At 41.4% G+C, this 21924-nt stretch overlaps 1 protein-coding gene across 1 annotated transcript in view; it reads right to left on the bottom strand.

The window, feature by feature from the left end:
- Positions 1-12596: 12596 nt before the first annotated feature.
- Positions 12597-21924, bottom strand: part of pdss2 (prenyl (decaprenyl) diphosphate synthase, subunit 2) — a 41465-nt gene continuing 32137 nt past the window's right edge. Inside the window, exons 6-8 of the mRNA XM_030719003.1 lie at positions 20387-20518; positions 17518-17553; positions 12597-12923 (exon numbers count right to left, since the gene is read on the bottom strand). Coding sequence (XP_030574863.1) covers positions 12768-12923; positions 17518-17553; positions 20387-20518 — 324 coding nt within the window. The 3' untranslated portion in view covers positions 12597-12767. The remainder of the gene's footprint in view (positions 12924-17517; positions 17554-20386; positions 20519-21924) is intronic.

The following is a 21924-nucleotide window of genomic DNA, read 5'->3' as shown; positions in this document are numbered from 1 at the left end:
TACCTCTTCAACATCACCAGATCGGTAGCTACATGGTGGAAACTTGGGGTACAATTGGGTGTTCCAACAGGCCAAGGATCTCAAACACACATCTAAACTGGGTTTGGAACGGATAAAGCAGGCTAGCATGAAGCTTCTGCCCACTGCAGATCTACAGTCTGTTTATTTAATACTTTAAAGAAAGCTCTCACCAAACCAGGCTATCAGAAAACCTTTGTAAAACTCTGATGAAACTAAGCTATTCATAAGGTCACCTAAAAATTATTGTCATAAAGTTGTTATAAACGCTTAGGACTCTGGCTGGATATTAACTCCCTTTTAAGTTCCCCGTGGAACACCTGTGGATAAAAATTTAAGACACAAGGTGCATCCTGTATGAAAAAAACAGGGGTGGTCCTCCTTAGCTAAGAGAGGAGAGCAACATTACATGCTGTCCACGCTTGGTTACCTCAGTGGTTTACCCCAGTCCGGTCACAGGACCTTCACTGGGGTCATATTATGTAACCATTCTTGCACATTCTTTTCTTAAATTGCCTTTTGTACACGTCTCTCTCAATAATAAGGACAATAAGGATATTTTCAACTGTGACTCATGCAAAGCTATGCTAGAAGAGTACAAGTGTTGTGCGAAATTCTGTTCCCCCGTGAAAATCTGTTCCCCGTGTCGGGAGCACGAACTGCAGCCAGAGAGGCGGATCCGACTGTCTTCACGGCGCTTCTGATCGATTTCTCGGTAAAAATGACACTGTAAAAGACTTGCTGGTAAATTAATTTGTTCCCATGTCATGGAGGGGGAAAACAATATTTTGGATGGCTGAAATATTTGGTTCCCCCCCTGTAACTTTGGCAAATAAAGAGCAAATGTTTTCATATTCACAGGAGTTTGTAACGTGAGGCGAGGTGAAGCCAGCCACGGAGGTGTGCAGGTGGATAGCAAAAGAGCAACGACTGGTAGTATTTCACAAAAAGGGGTGGTTTATTCCAAACATATAAAAATAAGGCACTGGCTAAGCTACACGCCACGGAGAAAGCACACCATTCCGCAGACACGCAGACGTAAGGTCTCTCTCTCTCTTTCTCCATAGAACAACCAAAAAAAAAAAAAACCCGGTAACTTAACAGTCACAATAAGCAAGGGGTGCCACCATGTGGCGGCACACAGCATTACAATAACAGTGACCGTTACAAGTTGTTGTTCTTGATGAGAAGAATAAACACTGTAAAAGACTTTTACCGAGAAATTGATCAGAAGCGCCGTGAAGACTGTCGGATCCGCCTCTCTGGCTGCGCTCTCCCGAAACAAGGGGAACAGATTTTCACAGTGGAACAGAATTTCGCACAACACGTGGACCGTCAGCGACATGTCTGCGGACTATCACGGCAGTTTGTGTAGCACGTAATAACAGAAGGTAATTCTTCTTGTTGGTATATTTTTTTTCTCGCTCGGCCCCTGTGCTTTCTCGCGTGACGTGACGTGACGGCCGTGCGCCTGCTGTGTCACTTCTGCACAGCTGTGGAAAAAGAAAGGGGTGAAATAAAAGGACTACAGTTACAGTTTTACATTGTAAATAAATAACATTTTATTTAAATAAGAGCCCTGGAGTTTAGAAAAAAGAATATCCTCATCATGCTGAGCAACTATTGGCCCACGCACGTACACACAGTGTTTAAGAGTACAACTTTATTTATTTTTGAACACACAAAACCTCGTAAAGGACACAACCATCAAACAGTGTGAGGCATTTTAACATATATATGGGTTATATGCAGTTTATTAAGGTTGTATACAGTCTATACGTGCCTAAACACAGTGTAAGACAGTGTTTGTCTTAACTACATGTGGACCAATCAGTCCCCAACAGCTGATTTTGACCCAGGAAGTTTTATTTTTTATTGGTGTCTTTTAAGGTCTGCCTGCATTAACCATTAACCATTAAATACAGTGTACTGTTATAAGCTAGCAGTCTTACAATAGATTTCTCCATGGAGGTTAAAATTCCCTCCAGACCATGCATGACTTTAGCTACTGGATCCAGATTAGTGCTGGATTACTTTGCGGTATCTTCTTTTACTTCAGTTTCTTCATTTAGCCTCTTTATTGTTTATGTATAATGCAGCTAACCACATTATTTACACTAAGCTAATTTGAAAAGTAGTTTCCTATACATACTGTTTATAATACATAAAACTGAGCAACACGTACACAACAGTTTAAAAAGAAACACTAAACAGTAAATACATACACCATATTAAGAGACACAAAAGTCAGGCTGAAACAAAATACATACAGATGGCAAAGTACAAGGCCCAGGTTGTAGTACAACGAAGCATAAGAAAAAGGCAGCAGATTGTTAATGACAGCTGGACTGATCCCTCTTTAAAATCAGTTTCAGTTTGAGTCTGGCAGGTATGGAATACCACACAAATAGAAAACGCCACTAGATCCTCCACGTGCTGCTAAGCCCAAGTGGATACATGAGGTCAATGAGCACCCAGGAAGACTGATTATGCAAGCACTTATAAATGAGTTTAAGATGTAATAAAAATGACACAACTTGGCATATTTAATTTCTTGAGAACAGGGCTTATCAGCACCCTCTCCAAAATTTTGATTGCATGATTATATATCATCATCAGGCTTGATTGTTGCAGATGCTGCTTGTGACAGAGAGATGAGACAATAATGTAAATCCTTAAAAAAGAATGATTCATAGTGTGCATAAAGCTATATATTTTTCTTTTAATTAAATATATGGTTAGGTTACATGCTTAAAATATATACTGCAGTTAATTATATTTAGTTCAGAAAGTCATCAATAGGCAGACGTGAGTGATGCCTCCTGTGCCAGGATGACCTCTGTGAAAATAAAACTACAGAGCCAGCATCATGTGGACAACATCGCCCTCAAGTGGAAAAATGCTGCAAAACCATGTGAATGATCTTTGTGTAAACCAGGAGGATGACATTAATTTAGCTTTAAATTAATTAGTGTTGATGACACTGCTGCTTTAGATGCTGGCTTTCTCCTCCAAATCACTCAGAGGCTGAGTTGTCTCCTTTACGCAACTTTCTTTTAAGCGATCCGTGACTTTTTCAGCTCGTGGCCTGATGCTCGCTGTTCAATACACATATACATCTCTGAAAAAAAAAAAAAAGGCGCAGTGTGTTGTGTTTGGTTGTAATTTCCAATCAGAGGAAGCAAGAAAAGCGATATCAGTTGTAGAAAAAAAAATGTGCAGCATGGTCGACACAAGATCTCACAAATGCTCGTGGCTGTACGCAACAATGAAAAACAAAGGCCAGGCCTGTATTTTTCCTCACATGGAGTATAAATGCCCTCAGATGGGGAGTGAAAATTTAAGAAATGTGAAAGGTGACGAATATGAGATGCTGTCCTGCTAGGCAGAACAACATCCCTCTTAACACGTGAAGCAACATTTAGGTTGATGGAGGAAGCAACAATGTGCTCAGCAGTCTGTAAGTGTTCAGTGTTCTCTAAGTAAGATGATGGAGCTACTCAGACCTGTGGATGCAGCCGTAGATGCGCAGCCAGCAGATGTGCACAGCCTGCAATTATGCATCCATGTTTACGCGTGTGAACAGGAAAGGGATTTCTACCAAAGAGTAGAGGAGAGCTACATGATTACAGTGGATGCTGAAACTACCGTTAGAGGAATATGTTTAACCATAAAACGATAATTCGATCCACACGCTGAGCTTTTCACAACAAATGCTGTCCCTCTCAGTTGGCATAGAGAAGCAGCTGCATCAAGGGTTTGCCCCACTTTTTGCCTCTGTGATCAGCTTCATTCTGGTGCACTGTTTGAAAAATGTCCCATGTTTTTTATCTGGATTGGATTCAAATTGAAAAAGCTTGAGCAGGATGCATCGTTGCATACATGTGACATCACTATCCAGACTGCATTTAGTCATAAACAAAAATCCTTTTGCACACACGTCCAAAATGTCAGTATAATAAGTTATGCATGTCTTCATAGTCAGGGCAAAAGAATTGAAGAAAGCAGATTGTAGAGATGTCCTACCTGAAAAGAGCGCTGATGTAAGAGAACAAAATCGTGTGATATTAAAAATGTTTGTTTTCCGTCATCCACCCTGTCTACCAGTGAAATTATAACAGTAGTTTGTCCATCAGTAATAACAGAATGAAATGAAGGCCTGAGTTTAAGATTGTGGGGTCAAAACTGCAGAGAAATATTTGTGACAGAGCCGGTGGCAGCAGAAAGAAACTGTGGGAAATGATTAATAAGAGAAGGGAGACAAATGGAGGTATGCCATATTGTTGCAATCAGGAGACGATTTTGATTTGTAACAGGCAGAAGCTGTTAAACAGAACTGCTCTTCTCAGATGTCAGTCAGAGATGAACAGAAGACCTCACATAATTCTATCTTAATCATCAGCTCTTTCATGCACACAGCGGCACACAGCGTTCTGTCCTCAGCCACAAATACGTCGATACAGAGATGATATAACAAGACAACGTGTGGCTGGTGTGGTTCTCATTATTCGACTAATGAGCTGTCTCCATGGCAGTCTGATCTGTCAGCCAATGAAGCGAGTAGGCCTTGTGCAAGGGGAGCAGCACAGCCCAGGGTCAGCCAGGCAGCGGCTTGCGACGAGGGGCCGGCGTGCGGCACTTAACACGGGGAAGAGCTCGTTAAAGTGTCATTTTTGGTCAATATGCTCGTCTGTGTGGAAGAGGCCAATCAGCCATACTGTTCCCATCTCAGGAGAATGACTTTCATCCATCACCGTCAGCTATATGATGATATTAGCAGGTGTTTACTGAGAGGCCATTCAGAGGAAGACAAATGGAGATTCTAACATCTCTCCATGCTCACATTCACTCAGTCATTTTACATTCAGACTTATTCCTAATAGGGTCACATAGAATCAATCCTAGTATGGATAAAGAAGGGAGGCTGGGAAATATTAGGTCACAATCACTGGTGTGTAGCCAGTGATTGTGAGACTCTGACATCTATGTCTGTGCAATTGAAGCCCATCCACAGAAACATGGAGACCAAATGAAGCCAAACTGTTTGTGCCAATTTTTTCTTTTTTTCTTTTTTTTTACAGTGCCAGCCAAGGTGCTGTCTTTAATTTGGCAAACATCTACATCCAGCAATATGAAGTGTACTGGGTGTTATGTGTCACTCTCCTATGCATCAGACTACTTTTTCACTGTAATGAGTAGTATAAAGTTTTAATTTTGCATTTAAGGTCACCAGTTATCTGTTCTTTTTATTGTGGCAAAAGAAAGAAATACAGGGACACATTTGCAATTTTTTCTGTCTCCAGCTTGCATGCAGGTGTGCACTTGTGGATAGCATCTCAACCTGTTATTGTCAGTCAGGTCAGGGTTCGTTTATTTCTGCTGTGTAGATGTGCATTTCAACAGGGGAGGTTATGGGAACAGACTCATTTTTACGGTCAGCCTCAAGTGGTCATTTGAGGAACTGCAGTTTTTGGCACTTCTGCGTTGGGTTTGTGGCTTTTAGGTGAGCTAAAGCTGCTGCTTTCTGAGCCATTTTGAACCCCCTTTGCTTTTAGACCTGGCTTAATTCTTTCTGGCACAGATTTAAAAAGATGCTTGATGTTTAGGCAAGTTTACAAAAAATAAGAAAGCAATCCCTGATGGTTGATATGACAGCTGTGCTTCAGTTGGGCAGAGAGAAATACAAAAAAAAAAAAATCCAGAAAATTTGATGAATATTATGGGGTACAAGTATAACCATAGAAAAGCTCTGTCTTTTGGTAAAAGTATATGTTATCAATATATTACCAATTTATTATTGAGCAAAATGGCAGAAAACTGAAAAAAAAAGTTTGAAATATTCTTTTAAATATTAAAATTTAGACAAAACTGAGGCTATTGTACTGAAAACCTTTGAAACGTTTTGTCTAACCTGATACTTATTCTGGATGACTTTATGTTGGCCTCCGGTCTCACTGTGGGGAATTTATTTAGGGTCATTTATGACCAGGATATGTCCTTCAGCACACACATTAAACAAATGTGTCTTACTGCTTTCGTTCATCTGTGGAATGAAAATTAAAAGCATCCTGTCTCAGCGTGATGCTGGAAACTAATCCATGCACTGGTTACTTCTAGGCTGGACTATTGTAATCCTTTATTATCTCCCTGAAAAGCCTCCAGTTGTTCCAAAATGCTGCAGTTAGAGCACTAACAGGAAGTAGAGCAAATTACTGCAAACTGCTTTACTGTCTTAAAGTATGTATCAGATTTTGGAAACTAATTCCCACTTTAATGAAGACTCTTTTTTGCACAGAGTCATGGATGTTCATTGTATTATAAGATTTATCCTTTTATATTGGATAATAAAGGCAATAAACCTTGTTAATTATGAAATAAGGGATTAAAAATTTAACACTGTGTAAAAAAAAACATAAATAACATGCTATTTACAATAAACCCTGAGCTTTAAAATTTCATAGAGGACTACAACAAACCAAAGAAAGAATGATCAAAACTTATACAGAAGCTCTTAAAACAGCTGGTACTACACTTCCCATAATGCATTCTCAGCTGCATCTTTCACCAGGCGCTCCTTCCTGGTAAATAACCAAATCTCCCAAACTCTCCAGTCTCAGTTTGTCACACAAGGTTTCTCTTAAATGTTTAAAGGCTCCCTCACAGCTATAGATGGTGTGTTTTTCCCCCCACAGGCTTGAATAATAATGCTCATTATGAGCAAACTGATCTTTATGTGCAAGGGAAATTCAGTCAAATTCCCCTTTAATATTAAGTTAACTTTTAAACACTTAACAATAGATTTTAGTACAGATGCTGTTCAAACTTTCTGGTTGGCTTTGAGGCTCTCCGTGTGGAGTTTGCCTGTTTCTGTTCTTGCCTGCGTTGCTTTCCTCTGCTGCTGTTTGGAGGTTAATTGGTGATTCTTAAATTAACTGTAGGGGTTGATGTGAGAGCGTTTGCTTCTCTGTATCTCTGAGATCTCTGAGGCTGTACCCCACCTCTCACTCTGTGGTAAATGGGATAGGCTCCAGCCTCCTGCAACCTTGAACTAAGTGATTAAGAAAATGGATGGATGGATGGATGGATGGATGGATGGATGGTAAGTACTATTTATCAAATCGATGCAGTGGCCCTCTTGCTAAAATACAGGATTTTTTGTGACTTCGCAAACTAAACCATGTTCTTAAAGACACAGTTTCCTCTGGCCTGCAGTGTTTTTTTCCTACCATGCTTGTAATTGGGTGTTGTAGTCTTTTCAAAATATATTTATTCTCTTATTATATTTTAACCAGGTGTTGATTTGACTGTTATTGACTCTTTATTATTGTAATTTTTGCTTAAATGTTTCATTTTAATCTTTTTTTAAAAATCGTTGTTATAGTATTCATCCTATTTGCCATCATGTTTATGTGGTTTTCATGTTTTGTGTTTCCTTCAAGGTCACTACCTTTTCAATGTTGTCATTTATTCCTTGAAGGACTCACGGGCTTCATGACATGTATGTTATCCTGCTGGAAGCAGCCATCACAAAATGGGTACACTGTGGTCATAAAGGGATGGAAATGGTCAGCAACAATACTCAGGCAGGCTGTGGTGCAACAATGCTCAGCTGGCACTAAGGGGCTCAAAGTGTGCCAAATAAATATTCCCCACATACCATTACACCTACCAGCAGCCTGAACTGTTGATATGAGGCAGGATGGATTCATGCTGTCATGTTGCTTATTCTGACCTTACCATGTGAATGTGGCAGCAGAAATTTAGACTCATCAGATCAGACAATGGTTTTGTCCAGTTTTGGTGAGCCTGCATGAATTGTAGCCTCGGTTTGCATGTTTTCTCTTTTTTGGACCATGCTCTGTGAACTCTAGAGATGGCTGTGTGGGAAAATCCCAGGAGACCAGCAGTTTCTGAAATACTCAGAGCTCATGCTGATGCTCGGTTTGAACTACAGCCGATCGTCTTCGACATGTCTACATGCCTAAATGGACTGAGCTGATACCATGTCATTGGCTGATTTTAACAACTGAACAGGTGAACCTAATGAAGTGGTCATGATTTTATTCCATTTACCCAAATGGAAAAGCACTTTGGGTTAACTCCTGACCTTTTTAAATGTGTAATACATAAATAAATGTATCCCTCCAGATTGTTTTGAAGATCTCAGCTATAGAAATAGCTGCCATCCTTTAAATAACCAAATGGAAAGTGCTTTCATGTACTCAAACCACAAGGACCAATCCATCAACTATAATGTTCTATAAACCATAGTTTATGAATTAAGGAATAATTAACTATTAATAGGGCATTTATAGGTAATGTAGGCTTCATGTTTAATTTTAAGGCCAATTTTTTCATGTCTTGTTGTGGTTTTAAAGAATTTCCCTCCTTTTGGATTGACCCTCCTGCCCTCTTTAGTTTCACCTGTGTTTGCTTGTTTCCATCTTTTTTCTATTTTTTTTAATCCAATAAAGATTTGTTTATTTCAAACTGCCTCAGTGTCCTGCATTTGAGTTCTCCCTCCAGCAATTCATAGTGCACTTAAAGGATTTTTTTATTATTTTTTATGGCAAATCAAGGAAATTCTAATTTAACAGCTACAGTGACAGGTAGTGTTTTTATTCAGTTTCACTGTGAGCTTTAAAAAAATCTGGCATTTAGTAGAACCTTAAAAAGTCCAGAAATATATGGACTAACAGCTACTCTGTTCCCAGCTTCCACAGCAGTGTTTCAGTGTTTTAGTGTTTTAGTGTGTGTGTGTGTGTGTGTGTGTGTGTGTGTAATGGAAATCTGATGGGCTGTGCTGACCTGCTCTCTCCACTGGACTCTGCTGTAATTACGACACTCGTCGCCTGGGCCAGGCACACTAAGGCCACTCTTTCGCACTTCATGTTTCGGATGTAAACGTCTAGTCTAGCCAACTCTTCCTTTTCATGATACCAAAGACTCCCAGACTGGAAACTGTAAGCAAACAGAGTCAGATTTCTGCAGTGCAGGATGTAAACTTGACAAAAGCCCCACCACCTTCCTCATTCTGCTCTTTATTTGGGCTACGAGGTATCAGAAAGATTAATACTGGCATAACAATATTGTCAGGGAAGGAAAAATGCTATGATTTCTGTTCTGCGTTAAACATTAAGCTTTACCACTGGAAGAACTCTGTTTTCCTCTTGAAGTTCAAAAGAAAACTTCACCCATCAAATCTTCTTTTGCTGTGCTCGGTTGATTTCTGCTGGGAACGTCTGTGCAACAGTTTCATTGCTCAGGCCAGACCTCATCCTCTGAAAAAAGTTTTGTTTAGTAACTATATTTGTCATTCTGGCAGTGCCCCGGCCTCTCTCCTTGTTTGGTCCTTTTAACTTTCTGTGTAACTTTCCTCATGTCTCCTCACGGCGAGGATAAATATTTCATGAAGCGCCTGAGGCTTTCCCTGGCACATGCAGTACCTCTCTGTACCCAGGAAGCCCAGGCAGCGGAAACCAAAACAGACGAGGAAGTGGACGAACAACCCAGCAACAAACAGGAGCTTGTTTTTGAAACAGCTCTCTCCACATCACCTCCTCTTGCACTTCAACCCCACCTTCTTCTTTTATATCCTATCATCTCCTATTCCCTGCTCCTCCTCCATCACTCTGCTTCTTCTTCCTCACCTCAGGTCCCTTTCCCCACCACTGCTACTCTGGTTTCAAAGCTCTTACTATCTGAAGTTTCAGATCATATAATTATATCCAACATGTAAACAAGAGCCTTAAAAAAAACAGCAACACTCCCAGCAGGTAACCTTTGAATGTAGTTTTTCTTCCTCCCCCAGAATAAGCTCAAGTTTTTTTGATTAGGCAGGACTAAATTACCATTTTCTCCACATGGTTGTGAAGATCACTCTGCTGTCTTTGATTTTTTCTTTAGGGAATCATCTGAAAGTTTACAGTCACACTGGAAACTCAGCGGGACTGTATTTAAACATTTTACCATGTTCACACATCACCGGCACCCATCTATCAGAGGTACCGGGGAGCTGAAGTGCAGAGCCCAAAGGATCCTGAAGGACAACACCCACCTGAGCCACAGCCCGTTCACCCTGCTGCCATCTGCCAAGCGATGCAGAAGCATTCAGAGCAGCTTCTTTCCTCAGGCTGTGAGACTTATAAATTCATCCTCCACAGTTCACCACAAATACCACCTTTATTTTCTGTCTAAATTATTCATTCATTCATTTGTAACTTTTAGCTTTTGTTAGTAGAAGAGAATATTTGCAATACCATTACAAAACTTTCTTTTGCTTTTGTGCGGAGGATCGAAACTGCCAAAATTTTTTTTAATCTATTTATTTTATTTATGATGGTGGTTGCTAGGTTACAAGAAAATCCGAAAGTGATCTGGTACATCACAACCATTTATTTTTCTCTTTATTTTTTAAGTTGGCAGTTTTGGTCCTTCATAGATGAATGTCAATTAAAATGAACTGTCAAATGTATGTGGCGATAAAGTAAAATATTTTAGAAAAGTTTTACCTCATAACTACGACTACAGGGAAAGGATTGTGACAGGGTTGGGTGGGGGCAGCAGTATATCCATCTCACTAATACTGAAGGCACTTTAAGCCATTAGGAGTCAGTAGTTGATATAAATGCATGTGTATTATTATTATTAATATTCATGGAATGTGCAGTACATCGCATTGTGTCGTACATTACAGTTGCTGCACTGTAAAATAACAGGATTTTAATTTTAGAGACATTTATTTTAGTGTGGGCACTGCAGTAATTTCTCAGATATTTCAGTCTGCATCAAAGTGACTAACAGGTAAGTATATGGAGGACCACAAGTGCCATGGAAATGGTTATAAAGCATTTAACTGACAAGTAACTGCTTCTAAAATAAAAACATGAAATCAGTGTGTTCAATGAAATAATTGAAAAATAAATTATAACATTATTCATTATGTGACATTTAAATGCAAAGCAATAAAAAAAGGAAAATATGTGCAAATCAAATATTATTCCATCAATAAATTGTAGATCTTTAACAAAAACATGAAAGTCAGTAATATTCAAACTATGGAATTACAAATCTAAACATACTGAAAAGAAAGAGAATAAAAAATAAAGAAATTTAAAGAAAATGTAAAGGGGCAATTCACAGGTAAAACACCTTAATGACTTTTTAAATAATTAAAATGCTTTATCACCAGTTCCATAACGTTGGGTCCTCCATACCAGAATGTCACCCTTTTATTAAATAAATTAAAAGTTTTAAAATCTTATTTATTTAAAATTCTTGTGAGAGTTCCATAATTTCTGGGTTGGGGGTTATTAAAGTTCTCTTGATTCCCGAGGAGCCAAGAAGATGCACCCTAAAGGCCATCATTTAATAACATTACAGAGAGGACTAACAGAAAGACATCTCTCTTTTTCTAAGTCAATATTTGGTGCCAGTCTACTCTTTTAAATTTGAAAACTTAACACAGAGGATGTGACTGTGATGCTCCTCACAGCATCTTAGAGTTAATCCTGACACAGCTCACTTGGACCTTCCAGACTACAAAAGCTGGCCTATATTTTTACTGCCTCTCCCTCTTCCTTCCACATGGCATGACATTGAGGGTGGTGTTTTTGTTAATTTATTAAAGTAAACCTCCCTCCTTGTTACTTCCCCTGAGTCAGTTTGTGAGAGTACTGAGGCAACAAATGGGCCGCTGATCTCCGTTAGCTGTATACCTTCAGGCTCCCTTCGTTCTTGTCCCGTCTCCGGCTGCCTGTCCTTCAGGTGTGGCCTGGATGTGACAGACAGCTGCCAGCGGTGGCCTGGTTTCACACCTTGGCTACCCCCCACCTCCCTCTGCAGACAGCAGCCTGGGAAACCACAGGCCACCAGGCTGGCGCCAGCCTGTACAGCTTAGAGCAGGGCAGCCGGCCCAATCAATACCTCTGCATTTCCTGTCCATTTGCTCAGGTCTCTTCATTAATAATTACTGCTTGGCAGAGCTTGAACGCGCTCGCTGGCTGGGCCAAGGGGAGAGGCTGGGTGACCTTTCCCCGCCCCTGGGTTGACTGGGATCACATACACAGACACGGGGACAGACATAATAAGGCAACACAGATGACATTACTCCTGATTCATGCTGGTTCCTCCTCTGTAGCGAGTATCACGCCAAATTCCATCAAAAAACCCACATTTTTTCTGCAGCTGTGCTTATCAGCAGTGGTACAGACCAGGTAGAACATGACTTTGAGACATTTTTACAACCAGTTTGGTGCCGCTTTTCAACTTGGCAAACACCCACTACATCCAGCAGCTATGATTTCAGCATCGTCTGTGCCGTGCAGCGGCAAGCAAGGAAGAACCTATTCTTAAAAGAAATTTTTTGAAAAATAAGTGCTGCTCGGTGTATCATTTCCTGTTCATGGTACATTTTCCAGATGACAATAACAATTCTTCAAAACATCTTAAATTACGTTCTGCCTGGGATGTGCCTTTGCTGATAAGCAAAGCAACAATAAACTGCCAGGTTTGAAACCGCAGCCCGGTGTGATTATTTTCTCCAGGCAGGAGAGCAAACAAAACGCATGACATGATGCTGAAGTAACGTGTTTTTATTTAATGATGACCACAGAGCACAACAGTTTCTCAGCATCTGGATCGAGTAAAACAAAGTTCATCTGTTCTCGTCCTGTGGCCTCTGCAGACAGCCCCCTCCAGGCTGCATAGGAGAGAGAGAGTGTGTGTGTGTGTGTGTGTGTGTGTCCAGGTCAAAATTTGGTGATGGCAGAGGCGATGTTCTCTAAGGCGGATCGAGCCTCGGAGGAGGGGAAAGCCTGGATGGCCTCCAGAGCCTTGTTGCCATGGTAACAGCACAAGTCCATCGCCGTGCTCACGCCTTTCTCCGACTTAACCGCTGCCAAAAGCTGCAGACAGATGAAAACACACATTAGTTTGTCATGTTTGTGTCACTCCCGTTACTATCCAGCTGTCAACACAATAAACTGTTAAAAGGCAGCGAAAGTTAGCTCGCTGTTAAAGCGGGCCCGAGGGGTAAAAACTGGAGGAAGGATGTCTTTTAATAAGAAAGAAAACTTAAATCACAATCACGTCTGTGCTGCCCGTGGTACCACTGAAGGCAGCTTCCCAAATTTAACTACAAGAGGAAATTTTCAAACTCATCACTGTGAGTTAGGCTTTAAAAATTTGGCATTTGACAACGAGGAAGGAAATGCCCTGAATTGTGTTTCTCTGCCAGCGCTAATTACGTACCTCACAGCTCCTCTGTCTTTCCAGTTTACTAATGATGGCACCAGCTTTTCTGCATGCCAGGTAATGAACTGAGTAAAGGATCTCACGAAGACTTTTGCATGATTTCTGCTCCTATATCCCTGAGAGCATGTCATGCACCTTACACAACGTACACATTTCATGCATGAGGAAGCAAAAACCATCAAATCAAATCAACTCTAACAACAGCTTTAAGTACACAGGCAGTGAATTTGTGCACCTCCCTGTGCCTTACTGCTGCTGTGTTGGGACATCTTTTTGCTGAGGGCATTTTACCTCATGAATTCTGGAGGTGGAAAGCCCCGTAGGCCTTTCTTCCCTAAATCAGCAGCCAGGGTGATGCCGAGTTCGACACCTGAGTTCTTTAGTATTTTTTTTTATATAGTAAAGATTATTTTTCCTCGAACATTTCACACCATCTTCTTTGCTAAACTTGTTTAATTATGCGTTAGTTTTTAACATTACCTCCCTCCCTCCCTCCTCTGTTTGCACGTTACATTAGGTTCCACATCCTGTTCTTTCTTCATTTTCCTAACACCATCTCATCAATATTCACATGCAGAACATGAGAAAAAAAATTATACAGGACAAATGTGCATGTTAGCTATGACATAATTGAATAAAATATGATCAAGATCATTCATTTTTCAAAAGTAATGTATACTGAATATATTAAATATCATTTAATGATTGATGGAGCTGGGTTTTCATTTGAAAACTATACCTTCAGTGAGTTACCCCTGTGTGATTAAATTAGAAGCCACTGATAAATCCTTAGAAGAGCCTGAAGGACCTGTTCACGATATTATACTTCATCCTGTGCCTCCTGATTACACCTGCAACTTTCCACTGATTTTAGTTAGACATCCAAGTCTCTTCTATGTGAAACTGTGGTATAGAAGTCTGAATTTAAATCTACATGATAGAACTGCGTAATGCCAAGGATGGCATTTTCCCAACCTGCCCTGTGGGTGGTCTTTGTCCTCCAAACTCGGGTCCTCTACCAGAGGCCGGAGAGCTTGAGGGTCCTGCGCAGTACCGTAGCTGTTCCCAGGACTGCGCTCTTCTGGACAGAGATCTCGGATGTCGTTCCTGGAATCTGCTGGAGCCATTCTCCAAGTTTGGGGGTCACTACCCTGAGTGTTCCGATTACCACGGGACCACTGTTACCTTCACTTTCCGCATCCTTTCTAGCTCTTCTCTGAGCCCTTGGTATTTATCGAGCTTCTCGTTTTCTTTCTTCTTGATGTTGCCATCACTTGGTATTGCAACATATATCACTATGGCTTTCTTCCTCCATTTGTCCAGCACTATGATGTCCGGTTGGTTAGCCATCACAAGTTTGTCTGTGTGTATCTGGAAGTCCCACAGAATCTTAGCTCAATCTTTCTCAATCACCCTTGAGGACCTCAGGACTTCCAGGTCATACTCGGCACAAATGTTCCTGTATACTATGCCAGCCACTTGGTTATGGTGTTCCATGTATGCCCTGCCTGCTAGCATCTTGCACCTTGTGCCTGGTGTAGTTGACCTCAGCCTCTATTGATTTTGTGCTCAGAGTTTGCTCCTGTGCTGCCATGATTAGTGCCTCTGTGCTGTCTGTCAGTCCAGTTTTGTCCAGCCATTGGTAGGATTTTTCTAAATCAGCCAGTTCTTCAATCTGCCGGTGGTACATGCCGTGCAGAGGCCTGTCCTTCCATGATGGTTCCTGTTCTTGCTCCTCTTCTTTCTCAGGTTTCTGCTGCCTGAGGTACTCACTAAGCACCTGATCCTTTGTGGTCATCTTCCTGATGTATTCATGGATCTTTGTTGTTTCATCTACGATAGTGGTTCTAACACTCACTAGTCCTCGTCCTTCCTTCCGCTTACCATACAGTTTCAGGGTGCTGGATTTGGTGTGAAACCCTCCATGCATGGTAAGGAGCTTCCTTGTTTTGACATCGGTGGCATCTACTTCCTCCTTTGGCCAGCTTATTTTCCCAGCAGGGTATCTGACAGCTGGCAGGGTGTGGGTGTTGATTGCCCAGATCTTGTTCTGCCCATTCAGCTGACTCTTCTGGACTTGCCTTACTCTCTGCAGGTACTTGGTGGTTGCAGCTTTCCTAGCGGCTTCTTCATGGTTCCCATTCGCCTATGGGATTCCAAGGTACTTGCAGCTGTCCTCGTTGTCTACAATGCTGCCCTCAACTTTGACTACCTTCCCTCTTGTTTTTACCATCTGACTACACTTCTCCAGTCCGTATGACATGCCGATATCATTGCTGTAGATCTGTGTGGTGTGGATCAGTGAATTGATGTCTTGTTCACTCCCGGCATTCAGCTTGATGTCATCCATGTAGAGGAGGTGGCTGATGTTTGCTCCATTGCATAGTTTGTATCCATAGCCAGTCTTGTTGATGATCTGGCCGAGGGGGTTCAGGCCTATGCAGAACAGCAGTGGAGACAGAGCATCTCCTTGATAAATCCCACACTCAATGGTGACTTGTGCAACTGGCTTGAAGTTGGCCTCTAGTGTTGTTCTCCACATTCCCATTGAATTCTTAGGGTCCTGTTGATCTTGTATAGTTCTAGGCATTCCAGGATCCACGTGTGGGACATTGAGTTGTAGGGCAACAAAACACACATGTTCCAACACTTTTGCTCACAAGAAAAATGGGTGGGTTCAAAGATGCTATCTTCTGAACTGTGTATCAGATCCAGACGTAAATACCTGGAAATAAAACTATAGTTTGTCTCATAATGATTTTTTTTAATGTCAAACCCAAATGTTTCCAGTCTACAGCAAAAATAAAGGGACTGGCCTCACTGTTACTGTTCCAATACTTTTGTAAGGGAGTGCACTCTAGACTGAGCAGAAATGAAGCCATAATATCTTGAAATTTTACCTGTATGGTAAAAGGCTCTATAACCTGCAGGAAAAAAGTTTTTTTTTTTTAAAAAAAAGTTTATTTTGAGGCAGAGCAGTTATATCTTTTTATTATTTAGTACTGTATTTGTTTAGCTCCCTTTTCAGTGCCACTTTCTCCATTATGTCCATCTTCACCACAGAATAAAGCTGATGTTTCTGCTTAATGCCACAGGCTAAATGGCTGCATAATTTTTCTCTCTGCGGTCTTGCTATCTAGTCAACATTTAATAACATAAAAATACTCAATTAATTTGGCAAAACATGTTAAACTCACCGTATTTTCCTTCCGTGCTGCTCATCATCACTTTTCAGCCAATCACAAGCAATAAACTGTCAACAAGTTATCCAAAAAACCCCAGACATTTTTCTTACATAATCCACTGATTAAAAATGGACCATGCTTACTGAAGGTCAAAATAAATTGTGCATTGAATGGTGAACACACTTCATGAGTAACTGAAGCTGCTCCTTAGCTCTTCAGGCTACAGTGAGTCATCTTCACTTCTTTCCTGCATTCGGATTCTCTTAGCTGATTAAAACCAAAACTTAAGTGCCTGCAAATAATACTTCAAAATGTTTTGTGTGTGTAGGTTGTGGGTAGAGCTACTGGGGATTAAAACACTAACAGACAACACAAAATCCTGCTTGTCATTTATCAGTTATGTGCTAAATCTCGTTGGTTTCAGTTATTACATTTTCCTAACTTTGTGCTGAATTCAAACTTTTATGTTTTCTCCCCCCTGTGGGGCTCTTAGTTTTCCTCCTCGTGTCCCCTCACCTCTCTTTCCTCTCAAACTTGTCTCCCCTTTTCAGCAGCCCTGCTGAAGGAGATTCTCTCACAATGCCACTGTCTCAGAGCCTCAGTGTCTCCTCCACAAATAGGCCTCGGTAACTAATCCTTCCTGCTCTGGTTTCAGGCGGGACCAGATAACACCCCCCCCCCCCCCCCCCCCCCCCCCTTCCAACACCATCGGACCCCTTCTCTGTAGCTTCAGTCTCTTTTTGCACCCCCATCGGTCCCCTTCTTCCTTCACACGTTGACTTTGGAAAGCTTGTTTCCCAACTTTGATATAAGTTACAGTGAAAAGACATCCTGTTTCACTTTGTTGCCTTTGAGGCCAGACAGTAAGGAGGTAAAAACAGAGAAATACAGCAGAGAAAAAGTGTGGCCATCTGACAAACTTGTAACACAAGCGCAGCTCAAAGGCAACAGAAGCTCCTACAAAGAACATAATCAAACTTTGTGCCACATTGGGAAATAACATTAAGAGTTCATATCTCACAGATTCTGAATAAAGGAATTCATAAAACTGTGTGCTTACCTTTGAGTGATCGAGGTGGTTTCTCAAAGTTTTTGCCTTGTGAAAAAAGAAAGAAAAAAGATAAGTCAGGGATGTAACTCTGGCTTCTAAAGTTAAGGCTTTTAAATTTCTCTGAGGCACAGGGAAGAATTCACTGCCTTACTTTCCAGCTACAATATTCATATACATAGGAGTGAAAGTGTGCTTCTTCACTGTTACAGTTTACACAATAAAAAATGCATAAAACAAGAGCAAAGACTCATTTTCTTCATTTTATAAACCCACTGTTATGTCATGAAAAGGAAACTTTCCTCAAAAGCAAATCAAATGCAAAAAAGATTAAGCTGAATGGTGACAAGGTAACACCTGGAGTAGGTGTTGTAGTATGTACAACAACAAAAACTACTTCAGTTGATTCAGAGGGGGTCGGCTCAGATTTTTTTTCTGATTTGGTTGAATTTTTATGGAATGACCCTGAAATCTTGACTACCCCGGTGATGCTCTCCCAGCCGCTCACTGCTGCTTTCTTCTACCTCTAGTCCACCAAACTTTTCTACCTGAAGCCTGAAGGCAGTTTTGGAGGTTGGCAGCAAAGTGAGGAGTGTTTGCTTTTCTGGATATAGTTAAAAACTTTGAGTAAAACCCTCCACCTGTTACTGCCACTTTTTACCTAGCCATCCAATCACAGTGGAGCACGGGTGGAACAAATGATAGTCTAACCAACCATCACATCCTGCTTGACAAGACATTACTGCTGCTTGTGGCTTTACCAAAAGACATTCCCAAAAGCATTCCCAAGCCCCCCCCCCAAAAACAAAAAAAACGAATGGTTTTAAAGAAGAAGAAGAAGAAGAAGAAGAAACAGCCTTTATTGTCCCACAGAGGGGAAATTTGGGTGTAACAGCAGCCGCAGTTATTATAAATATAAGTAAAAATATAATAATTCACACTAAGAAAAGAATATAAATATATATAAAATCAACAAACAATATTAACCTTAATACTACTAATAATAACACTATATACAATGTACATGATGTGCCTGTGTGTTGAACCTTAACAGGCCGGACTATTTACAGTATATTATATATTATCCTACATTGTGTAGGTTATTGTGGTTTTTGTTGGGAGCAGTGATGATTATAAAGTCTTACAGCTGCTGGGAGGAAGGATCTACGGTAACGCTCCTTTGTGCATTTAGGATGCAGCAGTCTGTCACTGAAGGAGCTCTCCAGCTCAGCAACAGTTTCATGCATGGGATGGGAGACCTTGTCCATCAGTGATGTTATTTTGGTCAGAGTCCTTCTGTCTCCCACCACCTGCACTGAGTCGAGAGGACATCCTAGGACAGAGCTGGCTTTCCTGATGAGCTTGTCTATCTTCTTCCTCTCAGCTGTAGATAAGCTGCTGCTCCAACATACTGCTGCATAGAAGATGGCTGATGCCACCACAGAGTCATAGAAGGTCTTCAGGAGTGTCCCCTGCACTCCAAAAGACCTCAGCCTTCTCAGCAGGTAGAGTCTGCTCTGACCCTTCCTGTAGAGCGCATCAGTGTTATGAGTCCAGTCCAGTTTATTGTTTAGGTGAACACCCAGGTACTTATAAGAGTCCACTATCTCAATGTCCACTCCCTGGATGTTCACCGGTGTCCGTGTGGTGGGTCTGCGCCTGCGGAAATCCACCACCAGCTCCTTGGTTTTAGCGGCGCTGATCAGGAGGTGGTTCCGCTGGCACCAGTCCACAAAGTCCTGAGTCCACTGTCTGTACTCTGAGTCATCCACCCCTCAAATTTTTCACTCCTTATCTTTTCTGATTTTTCACCAATTTTGCATTTGGCTAGGGACAGTGTCACCAGTGTCACTGGTAGCCTGAGGTGATACCTGGACCCCACAGAGGTTGCAAAGATAGTCCAACTCCTCCAGGATGGCATATCTGGTGTGAATGTCTCTGACCAAACAATCGTGCGGCCTTTGTGAGGCCTGATGGCCAGACATCCTCTAGTGGACCCTGTGCTCAACGCCCAGCACCGTGGAGCCAGATTTGTATTTGCCATACCAGTATTGGCAGATCCACCACTGGCGTCCTGTTCCTTTCACAGATGAGTGCACGTAACATCGCTGTAACATCATTCAGCATGACCGGTTTGGTGGTGGGTCAGTGATGGTCTGGGGAGACATATCCATGGAGGGACACACAGACCTCTATAGCCTAGGCAATGGCACCCTGACTGCCATCGCGTATCAGGATGAAAACCTTGAACCCACTGTCAGACCCTATACTGGTGCAGTGGGTCCTGGGTTCCACCTGGTGCACAACAATCTCCGGCTTCATTATGTTTCAGTCCATCTGAAGCTGCCAGGCTGCACCTCAGACAGTCCAGGAGCTCAGTGATGCCATGGTCCAGATCTGGGAGGAGATTAACCAGGACACCATCCATCTGCTCATTAGGAGCTCCAATGTTGTCAGACAGATATAAGCACGTGGGGGGCATAAAAACTCTGTAGGCTGACAGTTTTCATGTCCATGAAACGATGTGGCATCCTTTAGTTCCTAACACATTACCCAGCCCACATCAGTATAGATATCCAGTGTAACACCCCCCCCCCCATCAAGAGCTGATGTGTTTTCAAAGTGTTCCTTTAATTTTTCTGAGCAGTGTAGCTAAAAGCGACATTCTTTCAACTCATATCAGCTCGCTCATGCTTGAACTTAAACTGAAACAAGACATTTTGTTAGTTTCAGTTCAGTTAATTTTCACTTCTTTCCACTTCAATTTCTCTTTTTCAAATTTGACGTAAACCTACTGAAGTAAAAGCTTATGCTCCTGCTAGAAACAAAATGGCAGTGACTACATCTGCTGCACTGGTGTCATGGACCATCCTTACTGTACCTGCTGCAGCTGCTGACGCCAGGTCTCCCGGCCCACAATTTGACGGTGGAAAACGATCGGGGCGGTACTCAGACTAAATGACACCGGCTCTCCTGTTCCGCTCTTCACAAACGGCTGCAGGTCAGAGTTCAGCTGCAGAAAGGTAGAGCACATTCGTCGATACAGACATTCTGCTTTGTAACTTTCAGGTTATCAATTAAACTAAGTCAGTGGTGGAAAATAGTCGAGGCTGCATTTGCCTGCCTACACTCTGAGTGACCCTGTTAATGAACAGACACAGCTAGCCTGATGAGGATGGTTCTCCTTCAAAGACCTCATTTCTGCTTCCTCCCATGCTGAGATTCCCTGTAGCCACTGAGGCCTGCAGGCAGGCAGCTACAGGGAGCCCCAGCAGGAGAGGACGCACTAAAGCAGCAATGAGAGTGGGATCATTATGAATGACTTCTACAGCAGCGCCAATAAAATTCAGCTGAAAATCTCTGAACCTTGAAAAAATAACTGAGCAGCTGCATTATTTACATCTTAATGACATTTTAGCACATAACAAATCAACCTTCTTCCTGTTTCCACATTTTTATGCCTCTCTGCTGCAAGAATAAGACAGTCAGGCACTTAAGACTAATGTTTCCAATGTTTCACTCACACTTTTTTTACTGCTGATAAATCACTCACTCCCTTTAACATCACATATGTATGAAATCAGCTAGAGTATGAAGCATTTGATAAATAGACACAAAAACTCTTATTTATCCTGAGGATGAAAGAAGAAGTGAGACACTGCTGCTACATGTAGAACAGGAGCCCTTTTGGTTCAGACTCTTTATTTTGAATCAACTTGATCATAGAAAGTATGTCAGTCAGCAGGTCAAAAGCTTCGGTATAAACAAAAGACCAAAGACTCAATTAAAACCCCCAGAAAACTTCCACATCTTTAATCATAAGTACTGACTTAAATACAACAACTTTTTTTTTCCTGCCAAATGTGCAAATAAAAACATGCAACCATCTACATAAGCAGGAGAGTTTGGTTTAATCAGCAAACTACTTTTTGCTGGTGGAAATGACATTTTGATCTAACTGTAAATCAATTTGGTGCATTATAATAAATGTTTCAACATGTAGAAATTACTTTTGGACCAGCCAAAAGTAAATTAGAGATCTGTTACATATATTTATTTTTCATTCCAAACAGCTACAGAGATCTACAAATGCGTTATTCCAATCCAATTTATCAGGATAAATTCATAAAAAAAACCGATTGCATTTATTTTAAGAAACATGTATGTGTTGTAATGGCGTCAAACACACATGTTCTCTCCTTGGCCAGAATTTTTTTTTTTTTTGCTGGGCCACAAGAGTGCATAAAACATCCGACTCTGCTTCTGAAATAATCCTTGGCTGCTGTGCATAAATATGAACATTTGTGGAAAATATCACACTGAAGTTGGATGGATTCCCCGCCCCCATATTCAAGCTTTAATATCTGCGAAACCACTCACCTAATTTGGCCTGTTTTAAAGAATATTTCATGGCTTGTA

This window comes from Archocentrus centrarchus, chromosome 22, assembly GCF_007364275.1.
Source record: "Archocentrus centrarchus isolate MPI-CPG fArcCen1 chromosome 22, fArcCen1, whole genome shotgun sequence".
NCBI classification, from domain to species: Eukaryota; Metazoa; Chordata; class Actinopteri; order Cichliformes; family Cichlidae; genus Archocentrus; species Archocentrus centrarchus.
The sequence above is the reverse complement of the archived record's forward strand: the minus strand, read 5'-3'. Positions and strand labels throughout refer to the sequence as shown.